Here is a 22,144-nt window from a genome sequence, read left to right on the forward strand (position 1 = left end):
AGTTCTTTGGTTGTGGGAAGTGTTCAGTGATGGGGCAATTGAAGTTGAGTGAAGTTACCCCCTTTGGTTCAAGAGTCTGATGGTTGAGGGGTAATAACTGTTTCTGAACCTGCTGGTGTGAGTCCTGAGGTTCCTGTACCTTCTTTCTGATCGTAACAGCAATAAGAAAGCATGGTCTGGGTGGTGGGGGTCCTTTCCTGCCACAGCGCTCCAGGTAGATGTTCTCTATGTTGGGTAGGACTGGGCCATATCCAGTACTTTTTGTAGGCTTTTCCACATTGGTATGTACAGCATTGGTGTTTCCATACCAGACCGTGTTGCAACCATTCAGTATACTGTCCTACCATCGAGAGAAGTTTGTCAAAGTTTTAGATGACACGCTGAATCTTGGCAAACTTCTAGGAAAGTGGAGGTGCTGCTGTTGTTCTTTCATAATGGCACTTTTGTCCAGGGCCCAGGACAGTTCCCTTGACAACACCGAGGAATTGAAGGTTGCTGACCCTCTCCCCCTCTGATCCCCCGATGAGGACTGGCTCATGGACCTCTAGTTTCCTCTTCCTGAAGTCAATAATCAGCTCCTTGGTCTTGCTGACATTGAGTAAGAGGTTGTTGTGTCACCACTCAGCCAGAAATTCAGTCTTCCTTCTAGATGTTGGTTCTTCACCACATTTAATTTGGCCAATGACAGTAGTGTCATCAGCAAACTGAAATAAGGAATTGGAGGCGTGCTTAACCTCACAGTCAAAAGAATAAAGCGAGTAGAGCAGGAGTCTAATACACAACCTGTGGTGCATCTGTGTTGATGGAGATTGTGGAGGAGATGTTGCCAATCCGAAATGACTTGGGTCTGCAAGTGAGGAAATTGAGGATCCAGTTCCACAAGGAGGTATTGAGGCCAAGGCCTTGAAACTTATTGATTATTTTTGAGGGGATGATGGTGTTGAATGCTGGACTGTAGTCAATGAAGACCATCCTGATAAATTTATCTTCACTGTTCAGATAAACAGCCAATGAAGTGGCATCTGCTGTAAATCTGTTGTGCTGATAGGCAAATCAGAGTGGATTAGTTTCTCAGGCACGTGTTGGTATGTTTCATCACCAGCCTCTCAAAGCACGACGGCACGGTGGATGTAAGTGCTACTGGATGATTGTCATTGTGGCAGGTTACCATGTTCTTCTGAGGCACCAGTAAAACTGAAGCCTGCTTGAAGCAGATGGGTGCCTCAGACTACTGAGGCGAGAGTTTAAAGATATTGACGAACACTCCAGCCAGTTGATCAGCACAGGTCTTTAGTACTCGGCCAGGTACACCTTCTGGGCTTGGAGCTTTCCTTTGGTTCACCCTCCTGAAAGATGCTCTCATGTCAGCGTCAGAGACTGAAATCACAGGGTCACTGGCAGCTGTGGGAATTTGTGAAAGTGCCTCCATGTTTTGATGGTCAAAGTGAGCATTGAGCTCATCTGGGAGTGAACCCTTGTTGCCACCCGTGTTACTTGGTTTCACTTTGTAGGAGGTGATAACATTTAAGCCCTGGCACAGCTGTTGAGCATCCTTCAGTGATCAGATTTTGTCTGGAATTGCCACTTCGCATGTGAGATGGTTTTCCAGAGGTCGTACCTGGACCTCTTGTATTTAACTTGGTTGCCAGACCTGAATGGTACTGATCTGGCCCTCAGCAGATTGTGGATCTCATGGTTCATCCAGGGCTTCTGCAGAGGGAAGACTGAATGATGTTTATTTATTGAGATGTAGTGCAGAATGGACCCTTGCAGCCCAGCAACTCTCAATTTAATCCTAGCCTAATTGTGGGATAATTTACAATGACCAATTAACCTGGTACATCTTTGGACTGTAGTGGGAAACTGGTGGAAACCCATGCAGTCACAGGGAGAATGTACAAACTCCTTACAGACAGCAGCGGGTATTGAACTGGGTTGATTGCAGCATCTCCAGTTTGCTGATCACGGCACTCAATAGCTTGAGTGCTTGCTTAACTTTGGCCTTTGGTGGTATGTAGACTGTGGTCAAGATCATGGAGGAGAACTCTCTTGGTAAGCAGAATGGTCACCACTTAATTGTGACGAAACCGCTACATCTAAGCACCACAAAGAGTTTATCATGAAACACAGACCCTTGCCCTCTTTTTGCCTTCTCAAATCAGCAGTCTGGTCCATCTGGTACATTGGGAAGCCCTTGGGTCTTACCAACATATGTGGCATGTCTGGAGTAAGCCATATTTCCATGAAACACAAAACACAGTAATTCCTCATTTCCCTCCAAAACAGTAATCTTGGCCTGAGGTCCTCAACCCTGTCTCCAGCGACTGTACGTTTGTTAACAAGATGATGGGTAGAGGAAGCTTCATTCCCTAGCATTTCACTCTGCAGCTTTGCAACTTTGGGCTAGGAATCAGGACTGCTTTTAAGATGTCAGATTATGCCTGGCTTCCAGGCAACAGTAATGTTTCTAAATTTCATGTGCATGTATGCACTGACACATTTTTGTTGTCACTTTTACAGTACAGTAAATTTGGTGTTAAAGCTTCAGACAAGCATAAGAAATGGAGTTAACTGCAAAGACAGAACTATACCCAGCTCTGTATTGGTCAGACCCTTTCCTTAGTCCAGTGTGAACTTGCACAGAGAACACACTTGTAAGCCACCCATGTACACTTCATTATTTTGCACTCACTTCATTGTTCTTTTCTGTCTGTCTAGGGTTACTACAAGCGGACTCCTGATTACGTTCCAATCCGCGAGTGGAAGCGTTTGGGTTGTTATCCCGTCCCCATGGTGCATTCCACGTTCCTCATTGATCTCCGCAGGGAAGCGACAAAAAACCTGGCGTTCTTTCCTCCTCATCCAGACTACACTTGGGCATTTGATGACATCATTGTTTTCTCATTTTCCTGCAAAATGTCTGGTAATTGTTTCCACCTTGTACAGATCAGTCAGATAGCAGCTAAGAGTATAGGACTACTTGATACTGGTTAGTTGTGGTTGTTGATTAACCATTATTGGATGTATATGATAATTGCTAAATTGGTTATTGTCCCACATACTGAGGTTTTCATGTGATCTATACAGATAATTCGATTACAACTTTGCAGTGAGATAGTACAACGCAAATAATAACACAATGCAGATTAAAGTGTTACAGTTGCAGAGAAAATGCAGTGCTGGCAAATATTAAGGTGCAAGGCCATAATAAGGCAGATTGGGAGGTCTTATTGTACTAGGGGATGGTTCAATAATCTAATAACAATGGGATAGCTGTTTTCCTAGAGCCTAGTGGTCCCTGCTTTCAGGCTTTTGTATCTTCTGTCTGATGGGAGAGGGGTGAAGAAAGAATGTCCAGTGAGTGGCCTAAATCTGCTCCTATACACATGGTCTTATGGATGGAGTCTTTGATTATGTTGCCAATCCTGAGAATTAAGTAAAAGGTCCTTTTCGATGCTAAATCTCATGAATGTGGGAATGTTGGATGATCAGCCATGATCATAATAAATGGCGGTGCAGGCTCGAAGGGCCGAATGGCCTACTCCTGCACCTATTTTCTATGTTTCTATGTTTCTATATACAGTATATACTTAGAAATTCTTTAACTGGAATTTGTATCCCGATACAGTTATCTTCTTCTTGGGTAATTTCCATTATTCGTGCTAAATAAACATGAAGAAATCCTTCAGCTACCAATTTATTTTCTCAGATAATCAACAAAATATACTTATCTTACCTCAGGCTTTTTTTTTTTTGGCACGTTTGACTTAAGTATTTGCTGTGCCCTGACTAAATAATTGTCTCACATGTAAGCTTTGTGGCAGAGAGCTTACATTTTTAATTCATTAGCAATGATTATGGTAAATTATTTCAAGGAGAAAATGTTTAAACTGAGGAAATCTGCCAAGTTAAATTTCTATTTAGAACAGTTTGTTTCTTTTCACCTTCCATGACATTGCGCAACTTTTATGAGGCAAAATTTCATTAGAACTAGCAAGCAAGTGTCCAATCTTTATATGTGAACTTCCCTAGTGAGTAAGCACTCTGTAAGCTTATGGCTGAGATGCTATTATCATGAGCAGTTGCTCAAATGTTTACTTTCCAGGCAAAAGCAGTGAATGTTTTTAAGAATCTCAAAGATTCAATATACTTTTATTATCAAAGGTTGTATGCAGTAAACACTCCAGAGTTTCCTATAGGCAGCTATGAAACAAAGACACAACATGGAACCTGTTCAAAGAAAACATCAAACACCCAAAGCACAAAAATAAAATCGTGCAAAAGACAGAAAGATGAGTGAAAAACACACAATATTAAACATCAAACCACAAAGTCCTTGAAAAACAGTCTAGAAATGTTCAGTGTAGTTCAGTTCTGTTCAAGTTAGCATCGTGTTGTTCATTAACTTCAGGCCATAGAGCCAATCTGTGTCAACGTGCCCTGATCAAAATTGTGCTAAATAGCAATTAAAAAAGGCATCACCCAAAATGACAAAAAATTTAACATGAACTGCGGAGATCTCTAAAAATGAATCCAATCCACAAATCGTGCTGATCAAACCTTGCTGAAGACCGAAGACACTTCCACTTCCCTCTGTTAGCAGCGGGTGAGAGTGGGGGAGAGAGGAAGAGAGGGAGACAGCAGATATACCTGCTTAAGAAGGCGTAACTCTTATTCAGTTATGTCTAGAGATCCTCTGGAACTAGAGACTTTTCTCTCGGACACTGCTGTGAGTAACCCAAGAGGTGGAAGTAGGCTCTTTTACTTATTTCCTTTGAAAACCCTGCTATAAAATAATTTAATGATGGGGAAGGAAATGCAGGAGGTATGATGTCTTGTGATAAACCTTCCTAGAAATAGCTAAATTAGACTTTACAACCTGGTTTAAAAAATTAGTATTAGAAGTACTTTTTGGATGCAGGAAAAATAATGAAATAGTTCTGCACATTGGCTGAACTTTTTGGCTCCATCCTAACCAGCAGTGACTGAATCAATGCATAAATTCCAGAATCCCTGCCTCCATACTCTCCCCTTAAGCCTTGCCTGAGTTCATGGTGTACTGAGTCTTGATATGCTTTATCCACAGTATGCTTAGACTGTGAATGTTACAATACAGGAAGGCACGTAGTCTGTAACAACATTACTCGCAGCTTTCCAATATCTGTTCTTAGCCCATTACAGAATCACTTAAAGTCATCAACCAGATACTTCCTGAACATTGCTGTTAAATCTGTTTCCCGTATCCTTTAGGCAGTGCATTGCCACTGCTCATCACGTCAGCCCCACTTTGTTCACCATTCACCTCTCATTTCTACCATCTAGGTACTGTGGACATTTTAATTTCATTTATTTGCTGAAAACAACAATTTGTCAAATTCTCTCAAATCTGCTTTTGGACCTTTAAAAGGAGAACAGCCCCAGCTTCTCCATCTTATAGAACTTTCTAGTAAAGCTCTATTGCACTTTCACCCAGATGTGATGGCCTTCCCAATGAACAGTGCTGAGCAATGATCACAATGCTCACTTTTGACCACATCAGTTATTTCCAGAGGGTGTAGATCAGCTTTCTTTTATGTGCCATGCTCTTATTGATGGAGCCAAAGATCCTTTTTCTAGAGTACATTCTAGCGTGTTTGTAGATGTGTAAGGATAATAAGTAAACTGTATGAATAGTTGAAGTTCAGGATGTTTTATTAGAGGTGAACTTTGTGAGTAAACATCTCTCCTATCTTGACCAAGAACAACGATGTTCAAAGGTTTAGATTTTGAGTGAATTTTGTGATTATTTTATGAAAATTGTTGGAACATAAGACCATATGTTCAAAGTTCAAAGTATAATTATTTATCGGAGTACATATATGTCACCAATACAACCCTGAGATTCTTTTTCTGCGTGCATACTTAGTAAATCTATAGAACAGTAACTGTGGTCAAGTACCCCGTGATGGGAATAAAGAAGCAGCAGAAATAGAAAACACTTTGGAGTCCAGTATTGCTATTAACTAGTAATAGTTATTAGTAACTATGCAACACAGTAATATAAATGTAGATAAATCAAACAGGTTAGCAATGATTATATATATAAGTAAGTATATCAGTAAGTGTGTAAATATATGTGAAAATCAAGCTTCTTCAAGTCTAGGAGTAAAAAGATACAGTCTTACGATGATGAGTAAAGTTCAGTTCAATTCAGTTCGTGGTATTGAGTTGAGTAGTGATGGAGAGAGAGAGAGAGAGTGAGAGATTTGAGTCTTCAGGTGAGCTGACGCCATCGATCTTCTCGTTGTCCTCCGAAATCTTTTAAAAGTCACCGACTGTGACCACAACTAAGGGGATTGGTTTTCTTTGGTGGAGCTATCACCCAGGCGAGGGTGGACACATGAACAACTTCCCACCAGTCAACCCCTTTCCTTTTCACTGCAAGAGCGACTGATCAATCCTCCAAAACCCACTTTTTCTGCGGGCACAACAAAGCTCATTCAGTGTCCAAAACATGTGTCTGAGGTCTATCATCTGACCTCCTATTTTATCTTCCCATGCTGAGCACCAACTGACGCTCAAATAACTCCTCCTTCCTTTGTCTGTGTAAGAAATGTACAAGCATGCCATGTCCTTGGGAAGTATCAACACGCTGCCGAAAATCAAAACATCGAGTGTCCATCAAATAACACCGCCTTCGGTCATCATAGCTGCTTGGTGCCATCTCTCTCTCCAACTCAGCAGAAATCCAAAAGTTAGCCAGTTCTTCCTTGTGCCTTAAAGTGACAGTCCAACAGTTTGTCATGGTCCGGATCGGGGTCCCTTTAAATTTAGCTTGTTTATGTTACGATCCGGACCCGCTGATTCCCTATTTTCCTGTGTCCCTCGACTTTGGTGATTAGAGGCAATTAACACTCGGCTGAACTGGTAGTTTATAGTCTCCGGCTTTCATCCGTTCGGGGCGGGAGCATCTGCAAAGTCTGCAAAGTCACGGCGTGCCAATGTCATCTGGCCGGAGCAAGCCTTGACTCCGCTCGAAGCAAGTGCTGGTAATTCGCCTTTCCTCACCGGAGCAACCCTGTCCAGTTACCTCACCGAAGCGAGCCTGCAAAGTTTCCTCATCAAGGTGGGTCCGTCAGTTAACCCGCCAGAGAGAATCAAGAGCCGCTGTCTACTGTTCCCGGGCCGAGTCGAGAGCTCACCACTACCCGGAGGTTCCAAGCACCACGTCCTGGCTCTGGCGGCATCCAAGTACCACGTCCACGTCCTGGCCCTGGCGGCGTTCAAGTACCACGTCCAAGTCCTGGCCCTGGTGGCGTTCAAGTACGACATCAAGTCATGGTCCTCGTGGCGTTCAAGTATCACGTCAAGTTACGGCCCTGGCAGCGTTCAAGTACCGTGTCAAGTTCCGGCCCTGGCGGCATTCAAGTACCATGTCAAGTCCTGTCCCTGGCGGTCTGTGATTCCTGTCCTACCCCCTTGTCTGAATCCCTTCTCTGCCCCTCTCGCCTCTAACCCTCGTCTGCAGCCCTCACCTGCACTTCAGTCTAGTTCCATCACCGGAGCTAGATAGGTACTGTCTGGTGTTCATTCGTATTTGTCTTGTCTTGTCTTGTCTTGTCCTCGCCTCCGTGGGGTAAGTCAGGCTGTCTTGCTGTTACCCCGTGGGGGGTCACGTCTTGTCATGTCTTGTCCTCGCCTCTGTGAGGTAAATCAGGCCGTCTTGCTGTTGCCTCGCGGAGGGTCATGAGTCCCGGCCCTATGTCCTGTACCCAAGGAGGGGTCCTGGCTCTCTGTTCTGTGTGTGAGTGCCGGCCCTATGTCCTGTACCCAAGGAGGGGTCCCGACTCTGTGTTCTGTGTATGTGTCTATGGTTCCATGTACCTGCTCTCCCGAGACCGAGGCTCTGTGTTCCCATGTTCCTCCTCTCCCTAGCCCATGTCATGTCCTTGTCTGGTTCTGGGGTCTGAACCCGAGGCAAGACCCGGGTACTGGGTCCTTGCCCAGTCTCGGGCTCGGAGTCCATACCCTAGCCTCTTCATGTCTCCTCTAGTTCTGGGAGCCGATTCCGAGTCCAAGCTCAACCCTTGTCCCAGCCTAGTCGTAGTCCTGAGTCCTTGTTCAGTCGCTATTCCTGCTCCTGCCTTGCTCTCCTGGTATCGAACAATAAACTAAATCTAAGTAACCTCACAAGATGTGTCTTGCATTTGGGTCCACCCCACGCCCCCGCCATCGTGACACAGTTAGTCTTTGTCTCTCTCTCTCTTCAAAACAACATGTCTGTTGTAATATGAGCATAATTAAAAGTAAGTTAATACTAATTAGGATATCATGGGGGGGGGGGGTCTAGTTCCGTTTGTTCTCCCGGTGGCCCTCGTGTACATAGTGTTCCCGCCGTGCCGTACGGGTTGTGAAACTCTCTGTATAAATTCAGGACCCCCGTCACACTTTAAACAGGATCAATAGACAGCAAACTGTGCAAATGCGATTATAAATAAATAGCAATAAATAATGACCATGAAGTAACAAGATAAAGCGTCCTTAAAGTGAGACCATTGGTTGTGGGAACACCAAAAGTAGAATGAGTGTAGTTACCCTTTTTGTTCAAGGTCATGGTGGTTGAGGGATAGTAACTGTTCTTGAACCAGGTAGTGTGAGACCTGTACCTTCTACCTGATAGCAGCAGTGAGAAAAGAGCATGGCCTGGTTGGTGAAGGTCTTTGATGATGGATGCGCTCAGTGGTTGGGAGGGTTTTACCCATGATGTACTGAGCCAAATCCACTACCTTTTGTATGTGGTGTAAAGTGGGGTGGGGGGCAGGTAAGTACACATCCCTGTGGTGTAGAGCGAGTGGGGGGGAGGGGAAGGTAACTACACATCCCTGTGGTGTAGAGCGAGTAGAGCAGGGGTAATTACACATCCCTGTGGTGTAAAGTGAGGGGGGGGGGTAAGTACACATCCCTGTGGTGTAAAGTGAGGGGGGGAAGGTAACTACACATCCCTGTGGTGTAGAGCGAGTAGAGCAGGGGTAATTACACATCCCTGTGGTGTAAAGTGAGGGGGGGGGGTAAGTACACATCCCTGTGGTGTAAAGTGAGGGGGGGGGGGTAAGTACACATCCCTGTGGTGTAAAGCGAGAGGCAGGGGGTAAGTACACATCCCTGTGGTGTAGAGTGAGTAGAGCAGGGGTAATTACACATCCCTGTGGTGTAAAGTGAGGGGGGGGGTAAGTACACATCCCTGTGGTGTAAAGCGAGAGGCAGAGGGTAAGTACACATCCCTGTGGTGTAAAGTGAGGGGGGGGGTAAGTACACATCCCTGTGGTGTAAAGTGAGGGGGGGGGTAAGTACACATCCCTGTGGTGTAAAGCGAGAGGCAGAGGGTAAGTACACATCCCTGTGGTGTAGAGTGAGTAGAGCAGGGGGTAAGTACACATCCCTGTGGTGTAGAGCGAGTGGGGGGGGGTAAGTACACATCCCTGTGGTGTAGAGCGAGTGGGGGGGGGTAAGTACACATCCCTGTGGTGTAGAGCGAGTGGGGGGGGGAGGTAACTACACATCCCTGTGGTGTAGAGCGACTAGAGCAGGGGTAAGTACACATCCCTGTGGTGTAAAGTGAGGGGGGGGGTAAGTACACATCCCTGTGGTGTAGAGCGAGTGGGGGGGGGAGGTAACTACACATCCCTGTGGTGTAGAGCGACTAGAGCAGGGGTAAGTACACATCCCTGTGGTGTAAAGTGAGGGGGGGGGTAAGTACACATCCCTGTGGTGTAAAGTGAGGGGGGGGGGTAAGTACACATCCCTGTGGTGTAAAGCGAGAGGCAGAGGGTAAGTACACATCCCTGTGGTGTAGAGCGAGTAGAGCAGGGGGTAAGTACACATCCCTGTGGTGTAAAGTGAGGGGGGGGGTAAGTACACATCCCTGTGGTGTAAAGTGAGGGGGGGGGTAAGTACACATCCCTGTGGTGTAGAGCGAGTAGAGCAGGGGGTAAGTACACATCCCTGTGGTGTAGAGCGACTAGAGCAGGGGTAAGTACACATCCCTGTGGTGTAGAGCGAGTGGGGGGGGGAGGTAACTACACATCCCTGTGGTGTAGAGCGACTAGAGCAGGGGTAAGTACACATCCCTGTGGTGTAAAGTGAGGGGGGGGGTAAGTACACATCCCTGTGGTGTAAAGTGAGGGGGGGGGTAAGTACACATCCCTGTGGTGTAAAGCGAGAGGCAGAGGGTAAGTACACATCCCTGTGGTGTAGAGTGAGTAGAGCAGGGGGTAAGTACACATCCCTGTGGTGTAGAGCGACTAGAGCAGGGGTAAGTACACATCCCTGTGGTGTAGAGCGAGTGGGGGGGGGAGGTAACTACACATCCCTGTGGTGTAGAGCGACTAGAGCAGGGGTAAGTACACATCCCTGTGGTGTAAAGTGAGGGGGGGGGGTAAGTACACATCCCTGTGGTGTAGAGCGAGTAGAGCAGGGGGTAAGTACACATCCCTGTGGTGTAAAGCGAGTTGGGGGGGGGTAAGTACACATCCCTGTGGTGTAGAGCGAGTTGGGGGGGGGTAAGTACACATCCCTGTGGTGTAGAGTGAGTAGAGCAGGGGGTAAGTACACATCCCTGTGGTGTAGAGCGAGTGGGGGGGGGGTAAGTACACATCCCTGTGGTGTAGAGCGAGTGGGGGGGGGGTAAGTACACATCCCTGTGGTGTAGAGCGAGTTGGGGGGGGGTAAGTACACATCCCTGTGGTGTAAAGCGAGTTGGGGGGGGGGTAAGTACACATCCCTGTGGTGTAGAGCGAGTTGGGGGGGGGTAAGTACACATCCCTGTGGTGTAAAGCGAGTTGGGGGGGGGTAAGTACACATCCCTGTGGTGTAGAGCGAGTAGAGCAGGGGGTAAGTACACATCCCTGTGGTGTAGAGCGAGTGGGGGGGGGGTAAGTACACATCCCTGTGGTGTAGAGCGAGTAGAGCAGGGGGTAAGTACACATCCCTGTGGTGTAGAGCGAGTGGGGGGGGGGTAAGTACACATCCCTGTGGTGTAGAGCGAGTGGGGGGGGGGTAAGTACACATCCCTGTGGTGTAGAGCGAGTAGAGCAGGGGTAAGTACACATCCCTGTGGTGTAGAGCGAGTGGGGGGGGGTAAGTACACATCCCTGTGGTGTAAAGCGAGTTGGGGGGGGGGTAAGTACACATCCCTGTGGTGTAAAGCGAGTTGGGGGGGGGGGTAAGTACACATCCCTGTGGTGTAGAGCGAGTGGGGGGGGGTAAGTACACATCCCTGTGGTGTAAAGCGAGTTGGGGGGGGGTAAGTACACATCCCTGTGGTGTAAAGCGAGTTGGGGGGGGGGGTAAGTACACATCCCTGTGGTGTAGAGCGAGTTGGGGGGGGGTAAGTACACATCCCTGTGGTGTAAAGCGAGTTGGGGGGGGGTAAGTACACATCCCTGTGGTGTAGAGCGAGTAGAGCAGGGGGTAAGTACACATCCCTGTGGTGTAGAGCGAGTGGGGGGGGGTAAGTACACATCCCTGTGGTGTAGAGCGAGTAGAGCAGGGGGTAAGTACACATCCCTGTGGTGTAGAGCGAGTGGGGGGGGGTAAGTACACATCCCTGTGGTGTAGAGCGAGTGGGGGGGGGTAAGTACACATCCCTGTGGTGTAAAGCGAGTAGAGCAGGGGGTAATTACACATCCCTGTGGTGTAGAGCGAGTGGGGGGGGGTAAGTACACATCCCTGTGGTGTAGAGCGAGTGGGGGGGGGTAAGTACACATACCTCTGGTGTAAATCTAGTAGGGGGGGGGGGTAAGTACACATCCCTGTGGTGTAAAGCGAGTAGAGCAGGGGTAAGTACACATCCCTGTGGTGTAAAGCGAGTTGGGGGGGGGGTAAGTACACATCCCTGTGGTGTAAAGCGAGTAGAGCAGGGGGTAATTACACATCCCTGTGGTGTAAAGCGAGTTGGGGGGGGGGTAAGTACACATCCCTGTGGTGTAGAGCGAGTTGGGGGGGGTAAGTACACATCCCTGTGGTGTAAAGCGAGTTGGGGGGGGGGGTAAGTACACATCCCTGTGGTGTAGAGCGAGTTGGGGGGGGGTAAGTACACATCCCTGTGGTGTAGAGCGAGTAGAGCAGGGGGTAATTACACATCCCTGTGGTGTAGAGCGAGTGGGGGGGGGGTAATTACACATCCCTGTGGTGTAGAGCGAGTGGGGGGGGGGTAATTACACATCCCTGTGGTGTAAAGCGAGTTGGGGGGGGGGTAAGTACACATCCCTGTGGTGTAAAGCGAGTTGGGGGGGGGGGTAAGTACACATCCCTGTGGTGTAGAGCGAGTGGGGGGGGGGTAAGTACACATCCCTGTGGTGTAGAGCGAGTAGAGCAGGGGGTAAGTACACATCCCTGTGGTGTAGAGCGAGTGGGGGGGGGGTAAGTACACATCCCTGTGGTGTAAAGCGAGTTGGGGGGGGGTAAGTACACATCCCTGTGGTGTAAAGCGAGTTGGGGGGGGGTAAGTAAAAATCCCTGTGGTGTAGAGCGAGTGGGGGGGGGTAAGTGCACATCCCTGTGGTGTAGAGCGAGTGGGGGGGGGGTAAGTACACATCCCTGTGGTGTAAAGCGAGTAGAGCAGGGGGTAAGTACACATCCCTGTGGTGTAGAGCGAGTGGGGGGGGGTAAGTACACATCCCTGTGGTGTAGAGCGAGTGGGGGGGGGTAAGTACACATCCCTGTGGTGTAGAGCGAGTGGGGGGGGGGTAAGTACACATCCCTGTGGTGTAGAGCGAGTGGGGGGGGGGGTAAGTACACATCCCTGTGGTGTAGAGCGAGTAGAGCAGGGGGTAAGTGCAACTTTCCTGACTTGTTTTGACTGGATGATGGTATGGTATTAATGCTGAGCTTAACACCATGAGACATAGCATCAGAATTAGGCCATTCGACCCTCCATTTGTTATCCCTCTCAACTCCATTTTCCTGCCTTCTTCCTTTAACCTTTGACATCCTTACTCATTAAAGAACTTATCAACCTCATATTTAAATATACCAATGTCTTGGCCTCCACAGCTATCTGTGGCAATGAATTGCAGTTTCATCATCCCCTGGCTTAAGAAATTCATCATCTGTTCTAACGGGATGTCCTACTCTGAGGCTGTGCCCTCTGGTCTTTTACTTTGCCACGAAAGGAAACATCCCCTCCACATTCACTCAATCTGAGCCTTTCAATATTCGATAGCTTTCAATGAGATCCTCCTTTATTCTTCAAAACTCAGTGAGTACAGGTGCAGAACCACCAAAAGCTCTTCACTCATTTACCCTGTCATTAGCAATTTATTCTTGTGAATCTGCTCTGGATCCTCTCCAAAGCAGCGCATCCTTTCTCGGATAAGGTGCCCAAAACTGCTCACCATACTTCAAGTGCTGTCTGAGTGATGTCTTATAGAGCCTCTGCGTTACATCCCCACTTTTATATTCTAGTCTTTTTGAAATGCATGCTAACATTGCACTTACCTTCTTCACCTCCGATTAACCTTTCAGTTAACCTTCAGGAATTCCTGTACGACGTCTCCCAAGAGTTAGGCTGTGTACATTGGATGCATTGCAAATGTGTACAAATTTTGTTGCAAGAGTTCTAGGGAATTGTTTTTCCATGGGACTTGGTAAAATTTAAGTGAAGGTCTATTGGGAATTCTCCTTTGGAGCAAACACACTAAAGTCGTGCAAGCTTAATATAAACAGTAAATTCTGAGGAACTAAAGACATTAATCCATTGCCAACAGCCGTTTCTCATTAGATCATGAAGCAGTAACTAAGACTGTGGACCTTGGGCACCTGCTCTCCTTATTAATTCGTAGATCATGATAGGGTACCAAAGAAAATCACTCTCCCTGGGGAATAGTATGTGATATGGAAGTAATCAGAGATCTTAAAACACTTAACACGGTGCAATTGTTTTGGCCTCCCTTGAATACATTAAAAATTTATCATTGATGGACATTGCTGTTGTATCTATGAGCTGATACTTTTCTGCAATGCCTTTTTTTGTTCAAATCTTGTATAATCATTTAATTTAATTGGTGAAAGGAAGTCCAGAACCATTTTTTTTCCTGAAAAAGGACACAACCAACAGACGTAACACACGCAAAATGTTGGAGGAACTAAGCAAGCTAGGAGCATCTATGGAAAAGAGTACAGTCGACGTTTCGGGCTGAGACCCTTCAGCAGGACTGGAGAGAAAAGACGAGGAGTCGGAGTAAAAGGGTAGGGGGAGCAGAGAGAGAAACACAAGGTGATATCACGCTGTTTTTCTCCATCCTCTTTTCTCCATCCCCCATCCTGTTACTCTGACGCCTCGTCTTTTTCTCTTCAGTCCTGCTGAAGGGTCTCAGCCTGAAGCATCGACTGTACTCCTTTCCATAGATATTGCCTGGCCTGCTGAGTTCCTCCAGCATTTTGCGTGTGTTACTTGAATTTCCAGCATCTGAAGATTTTCTTTTGTTTGCAACCAACAGAAAATAGATTCAATGAGAAGGAATAAAAAAGATCATCTCTCCCAAAACAGATCCTAAGGAACAGAAATACCTCTTCAATTGAGATAAATCTTTGATGCAGAATACATCACATAGTCACTTAGCTGGTATTTCTATTCACAGCTACTCAGTGTATTGAACCGCTTTCATCATAAACTCTCTGCAGCTACTGGTCTTGTCAATCAACCTGACTTCTGCTAGCCTACACCCCATTTTGAGTTTGAGGAGTTAGAGGGGATTTGGCTTGTCACCAAGGACACTCACATATTTCTGCAGATACACCATGGAGTGCATTCTAACTGGCTGCATCACCATCTGGTTTGGAGAGGCCACTGCACAGGATCAAAATAAGCTGCAGAAAGTTGTGAACTCAGCTCCATCGTGGGCACTAGCCTGCCCAGCATCCAGGCCGTCCATCATTACGGACCCCCATCACCTAGGTCATGCCTTGTTCTCACTGCTACAATCAGGGAGGAAGTACAGGAGACTGAAGGCACACACTCAACAATTCAGGAATAGTCTCTTCCCCTCTGGCACCAGATTTCTGAATAGACATTGAACCAATGAACACTACCTCACTACTTCTTTCCCCTCTTTTTTCACTATTTATTTAATTTAACTTTTATATATATATTTACTATAATTTACAGGTTTTATTATTACGTACTGCGATGTACTGCTGTCACATAACAACAAATCTCACGATGTTAGAGACATTATACCTGACTCTCATTAAAGCCAATATTGTCACTCACCCTGCGTTGTTCTCTATGGTATGGCTTTCCACCAGTGCCTCAAATCCAATGAGTACAGATCTGGATATTGATAGCAGGCATCTACTTTATCCATTCAATGTTAGATTTGGCTGGACCACATAAAAATATTACACTCTGTTCTCCTTTCTCAAAACTGCTCTCCTTTCCAGCACCATCCTGGAGTGATGATCTTGGCTTCAGTTCTTCAGGACAAACCATCTCCTTGAAGCCTTCTCCACTCCGGAACAACAAATGAGGAGAGATCATGGCTGCCTCTATCCTCAAGATCCATGTCATTTCAGCCAGCCACCTCTGTTGCTTCCCTTCCTCCCCCTTGCCCACTGGGCTGATGTCCTGGGAACCCCACTCTCCCATTCTCAACCCCTTCAGTTGCATGTTTCTCTAGTTTCAACCTCATCAGGAATTTTATAATTTGGTCTCCAAACATTTTCCTTCACTACTCTGTTGGCTGCACAACTTCTCTTCTTGAACTCCAGGTAAACTCAGCAAACTGAGATGATTAAATAGATTTATTCTTCTTTTCAAATCCACCATATTCACTCCTCAAAAGAAAAAATGTTTGATTCTTCTACACTTGAAAACAACTGCCCTCCATATCATTCCTTTCCAGTTCCTTGAGTGGCTGTTTTGAGTGAAATACTGTATTTATCACTTATCCCATGATTAAATCTCTCAATTCAAGTTTCTGCTCCTGCCACAACACTAAGATTGTTTATATGAAATTAGGAACATGAGAAATAGTAGCAAATAGATCATTCAGTCAATCATATCTCGAGTGGTTGATATTTTATCTCAATGCCACTTCATATTTTTAATTTACATGCACCAAATTGATATTTCTTGAATAACTTAATATTCCAACAATGTGATGACCTGTGTTTTGTATACACTTAACAAATGAGCTTCCGCACACCACTTGAGGGAGAATGCCAAAGTATGGTGATGGTTTTGGTGAAGAAATCTCTTCTCAGCTCAGACGTAAATGGCCACATTTTTATTTAGAAACCTATGTTCTAAACTCCTCAGCCAGGAGAAACATCTACCCTGTAAGGCCCAAGAGAACTGTGTATATTTTAATGATATCACCTTTACCATGATGAAAATTGGCAATAATGTAAAAGGTGGAAAATGCATTGCTGGCACTTAGTCATAGAAATACAGCTTGAAAGCACATCCAGTCATTATCCACCCATCAACACCAATCCTAGGTTAATCTTCGTGATATATTTCCCCTACATTATTGTAAAATATCTCCAGATTCTACCACTCAGTTGCACAGTAGCCACTTGTGCTTTAAAGATTTTATTCACAGAGAGCATCACATGAAAGAACAAATAAAGATGTGCGTTTGCAGCTTAGTAAATGCCTGTTTGAAAGTCCCTTCAGTAGTGTAACACAGCCACTCGCTGGATCAAAGAACACTCGTGGTTGGTAGCGGTACAAACTGAAACCTGACAACATTTAGGTATGTGGTACTGTGCTGGCACATAGAAAGGTTCTAAATGACCTATGGTAGATTAACTGGCCCCTAATTAATAGAGACCAGGGATAAATCGACAGGAAGGTGGGGAGAGCAAAATAGGACTCATGTAATTGGGTGCTTGATAGTCAGTCTGGATTTAATGGGCCAAAGTGCTTGTTTCCTTATTGTATGACTTTCATCACATAGTATCAATTAGTAATCAATTTAGCCCAAACGTAATTAAATGCATTTTGGCAAAAAAAATCTGATCCCATTGGTATCAATTTAGTATTCCTTAAAAAAAAACCTGTTTATCCATACTAGCAGTAACAATTTCCTTATCTCCTTGCAGGAGGCTCTTTCAGTCTATGCTTTCTCACAGAGCAATCTTATTTCCTCCATTAATTTTTCCTGCAGCGTTTTCCACACATTTCCTTCAATTCTTCCTCATAAACTACACACACCTGCACACAGAAAGAGCAATTTACAGTGGCAAATTTACTTACCTAAAATGTCCTTTTATGAACTCGCATTTAAATCCTATTTCCAGCATAGCAACCTCAGTCCCATCTCCAGCATAGCAACAATTAAGTTAATATGGCAGCGTGGTCATTTATTATACTGTAATGCTTTGCTGCATTTTTCAGCCTCTGACATTAGGTGAAAGATATTTATTGTGCAGCACGCAGCAATCTGCAGATGATAAAATTTGCATTTTCTTCCAGCTTGATGCTGGTAATTCCAAAATATGCTTTTCAAATAATTTAAAACCAAGCACCATTCAGCCGTTAGATGATATTGCTGAACTTGATTATGACCCAGAAAAGATACAATATGGAACATGGTCTGTTTGCTTCTTACTATGTCAGAACCTACGGGATACAATGGTACTGAAGCTGATAACCAAACATGGTAATAAAAATTTCTATCGATATCTCTACAACAGTCATAACATATCAAGAGGAAAACCCAGTGGTGAAGAACAAAGTTCCAAAAGTGTACTTCTACTTCCAGTTTTATTTATTGACTAGGCCCTTCCAGCCTTTCAATTTGTGCCGCCTAGCAACCCCCAGTTGAACCCTAGCCTAATCATGGGACAATTTACAATGTCCAATTAACCTACCAACTGGTATGTCTTTGCGCTGTGGGAGGAAACCCATGCAGTCACAGGGAGAACAAATTCTTTGCAGACGCCAGTGGGAATCAAACCCAGGTTGCTTCTACTGTAAAGTGTTATGCTAACCACTACACTACCATGCTACTGAGGTCGATTTTTCCTCAGACCACTGTTTAGCATTTGAAAGTCATTCCAATTTTTTTGTATTAAATATGAATTCCTGACACAGGTATTGGTCTGTCATTGTTCCATCATTGAAAAACTTTGCTTGAGAGAATGGATATAGAGAAAGGAAAAATATCTAGAATATGGAAACCTATTGGATCTGGAAATGATATAAGGAATCCAGCCATTTAAGCATTACATTAACTAAATACCCTGCTGTATTTTCTTACATTTCTTTGTTATTTTAAAACTTATTTGAACTGGTGATTTGAAACAAAGCATTGAAAACTTTCCACATGGGACGTCAATGGAATTAGTTAGCTGAGAATGCTGGAAGTACCCCCTTCACAGTGAAGCACTGTGTGCTACATATAGGATGGTCTGCATCCTAGAGTGCTTAAGGAAGTAGCCCAAGAAATAGTGGATGCATTAGTGATAATTTTTCAAAACTCGTTAGATTCTGGACTAGTTCCTGAGGATTGGAGGGTGGCTAATGTAACCCCACTTTTTAAAAAAGGAGGGAGAGAGAAACCGGGGAATTATAGACCAGTTAGCCTAACGTCGGTGGTGGGGAAACTGCTGGAGTCAGTTATCAAGGATGTGATAACAGCACATTTGGAAAGCAGTGAAATCATCGGACAAAGTCAGCATGGATTTGTGAAAGGAAAATCATGTCTGACGAATCTCATAGAATTTTTTGAGGATGTAACTAGTAGAGTGGATAGGGGAGAACCAGTGGATGTGGTATATTTGGATTTTCAAAAGGCTTTTAACAAGGTCCCACACAGGAGATTAGTGTGCAAATTTAAAGCACACAGTATTGGGGGTAAGGTATTGGTGTGGGTGGAGAATTGGTTAGCAGACAGGAAGCAAAGAGTGGGAATAAATGGGACCTTTTCAGAATGGCAGGCGGTGACTAGTGGGGTACCGCAAGGCTCAGTGCTGGGACCCCAGTTGTTTACAATATATATTAATGACTTGGATGAGGGAATTAAATGCAGCATCTCCAAGTTTGCGGATGACACGAAGCTGGGTGGCAGTGTTAGCTGTGAGGAGGATGCTAAGAGGATGCAGGGTGACTTGAATAGGTTGGGTGAGTGGGCAAATTCATGGCAGATGCAATTTAATGTGGATAAATGTGAAGTTATCCACTTTGGTGGCAAAAATAGGAAAACAGATTATTATCTGAATGGTGGCCGATTAGGAAAAGGGGAGGTGCAACGAGACCTGGGTGTCATTATACACCAGTCATTGAAAGTGGACATGCAGGTACAGCAGGCGGTGAAAAAGGTGAATGGTATGCTGGCATTTATAGCGAGAGGATTCGAGTACAGGAGCGGGGAGGTACTACTGCAGTTGTATAAGGCCTTGGTGAGACCACACCTGGAGTATTGTGTGCAGTTTTGGTCCCCTAATCTGAGGAAAGACATCTTTGCCATAGAGGGAGTACAAAGAAGGTTCACCAGATTGATTCCTGGGATGGCAGGACTTCCATATGAAGAAAGATGGATGAACTGGGCTTGTACTCATTGGAATTTAGAAGATTGAGGGGGGATCTGATTGAAACGTATAGGATCCTAAAGAGATTGGACAGGCTAGATGCAGGGGGATTGTTCCCGATGTTGGGGAAGTCCAGAACGAGGGGCCACAGTTTGAGGATAGAGGGGAAGCCTTTTAGGACCGAGATTAGGAAAAACTTCTTCACACAGAGAGTGGTGAATCTGTGGAATTCTCTGCCACAGGAAACAGTTGAGGCCAGTTCATTGGCTATACTTAAGAGGGAGTTAGATATGGCCCTTGTGGCTACGGGGGTCAGGGGGTATAGAGGGAAGGCTGGGGCGGGGTTCTGAGTTGGATGATCAGCCATGATCATAATAAATGGCGGTGCAGGCTCCGAATGGCCTACTCCTGCACCTATTTTCTATGTTTTCTATATTGGAAGGAATGTCCAAAACCTTTCCCTATGAAATGGATCTTCCCAGAAGAATATTGTAATTTACTGTCTTTCTTTCCCTGGGAAGACTCCCACTAAGAACTCTTGTAGTCCATAGTTTTAAATAATCATGCCTGCAAAGACATAGAGATATAAATAGCCGTTTGAAACATTATTCTCAGCATGGTCAATTAAATCAGAAATCTTTCATCTGCTTTAAAATCAGAAAAATGGTATTTACCGGCAGTGAAAGCAGTTACTAAAAGAACATAAGTTGAATCATGAGTTAAACCATATAATGTCACCAGAAATATGAAATATATCTGTAATTGGAAAATCTAACACATTATTTCCAACTGGAAGACATCAGAGACTTTTAATCTTTTCTATGCAGCATTGCAGTCACTACAACTTTCTCATTATTGTTGGGGCTGGTTTCTGATTTGAATACACTTAAGTGAAGTTGGGTAAAATGAAAGGGGTTACATATTGTTTGTTTAAAGCTATTTCAATGAATCTTGGCATATCATTCCTAAAGACAAAACATGGTGGGGGAGAAAATGCCGTTTGCGGTGGCTTACAAGACAAAGGAACAGAATTAGAATATTTGGCCCATCGAGTCTGCTCCAACATTTCATCATGGCTGATCCATTTCCTTCTCAACCTCATTCTCCTGCTTTTCTCCTGTAATGTTTCCTGCTCCGACTAATCAACCTATCTACCTCTGTCTTAAATACACCCAATGACCTGTCCTCCACAGCCACCCGTGGCAATGAATTACACACGTTCACCACCCTAAAGCTAAAGAAATTCCTTCTCATCTCTGTTCTAATGGGCATTATCCTATTGGTTGCTCAGTGTACACCTTACCTGAAATTTAATTCAATTGCAGTCAATTTAATTGAACATTATGACATATGATACTCCCAGTTCAGATCCAGCAACCTGAAAGCACGAGTTATTATGCATTTTATCTGTTTATCCATCCTGATGCGTATTTCGTAGCAGTGGTTATTTTTGCAAGAATTGTATTTTGATAGTCCACCCTGGTGTGGGAATCAATCTTGCTTCACTAGTGCTATGGATTTGCCTGTCCTGACCAGACTGACAGGAAGAGAATGGAAAATTGCCTGATGTGTTATGCAGGAGTTAATGCGTCCTTTGCAAGGCTGATCCTTTTGACTAGTTAAGGAAATATTATAGATACGAGGACTTTGGGATGTGTAGGAAATATGACAGATTAAGCCAAAGTAGCTCTTCACACTTTACAATTATCCAGGAAGACATCTTAAACAGGAATCTGGCATGGAGAAATATATTTTTTTATATCAACACACTAACAGGATCAACACCATTTTCATTAAATGGCACTGCTGATCTGTGTAAGATCTGCTCACAAAACACGGGGCTGTCCCAGGAGCAGGTCTTGAACAACTGGCTGATATCCAGTTGTGCAACAGCTGTGATACACTGAAAGAAGGACCCTAATTGTCTGTCCCCTTGGGGCATGTAGGCAGCATTTGCAGCATTTAAGAGCCACCTTGTTATTTGTGATGGCCTTTCAATACTTACTAACGACCTCACACTCAGCAGTGAGCACTCCAAATTCTTTCCCATCCATGTGACAGTTTCTGTGGATGGGAAGACAACCGTGCTGAATCTAAATGGGTGGTAACACATGGAGGTTTACGACTACAACACGTAGAGACGTTTGGATAGGTACATGGAGGGGAGAGTCTGAGAGGATTATGGGCTGCACATGGCAACCGGGTCTAGGAGGGAGGATGCTGTGGTTGGCATGGTGAGTGAGCTAAGGGGCCTGTTTCCGTGCTGTAGCACTCTATGACTCTGGGTTTAATCACAGACAGTTTCTGTACTGACCAGATCTGAAAGCAGGAAAATTTTCTCATGCAAAAATCTGGGCCCTGTAATATAACAGAATGAGTCTTGTGGCAGGACTGTTTGGGGAGGCATCCACAGCGGTATTCTGGTACAGTGTGGATACACGGCTGTCGTCACTCCCGGGGGGTGGGGCAACAGTTCTGTCTCTCTTCAGTTGCTACCTTTCCTGAGGCCTGACACGTCCAGGAATAAATCTGCTACATAGGTTAAAATGGCAACCTTCCTTTTAAGTGGCTTCTGCCCATACTCCACCTAGATTACACCTGAAAGTAGATGAACTGATGCCATGCTTTA

The 22,144-nt window shown here is 45.0% G+C and overlaps 1 protein-coding gene across 1 annotated transcript in view; it reads left to right on the forward strand.

Annotated features, from left to right (window-relative positions):
* LOC134354671 (procollagen galactosyltransferase 2-like) overlaps positions 1 to 22,144 on the forward strand; it is a 191,546-nt gene that overhangs the window by 133,357 nt on the left and 36,045 nt on the right. Inside the window, exon 5 of the mRNA XM_063063769.1 lies at positions 2,719 to 2,923. Within this exon, the coding sequence (XP_062919839.1) occupies positions 2,719 to 2,923 (205 nt within the window). The remainder of the gene's footprint in view (positions 1 to 2,718; positions 2,924 to 22,144) is intronic.

The sequence above is a fragment of the Mobula hypostoma genome, chromosome 12 (genome assembly GCF_963921235.1).
Source record: "Mobula hypostoma chromosome 12, sMobHyp1.1, whole genome shotgun sequence".
In the NCBI taxonomy this organism is placed as follows: Eukaryota; Metazoa; Chordata; class Chondrichthyes; order Myliobatiformes; family Myliobatidae; genus Mobula; species Mobula hypostoma.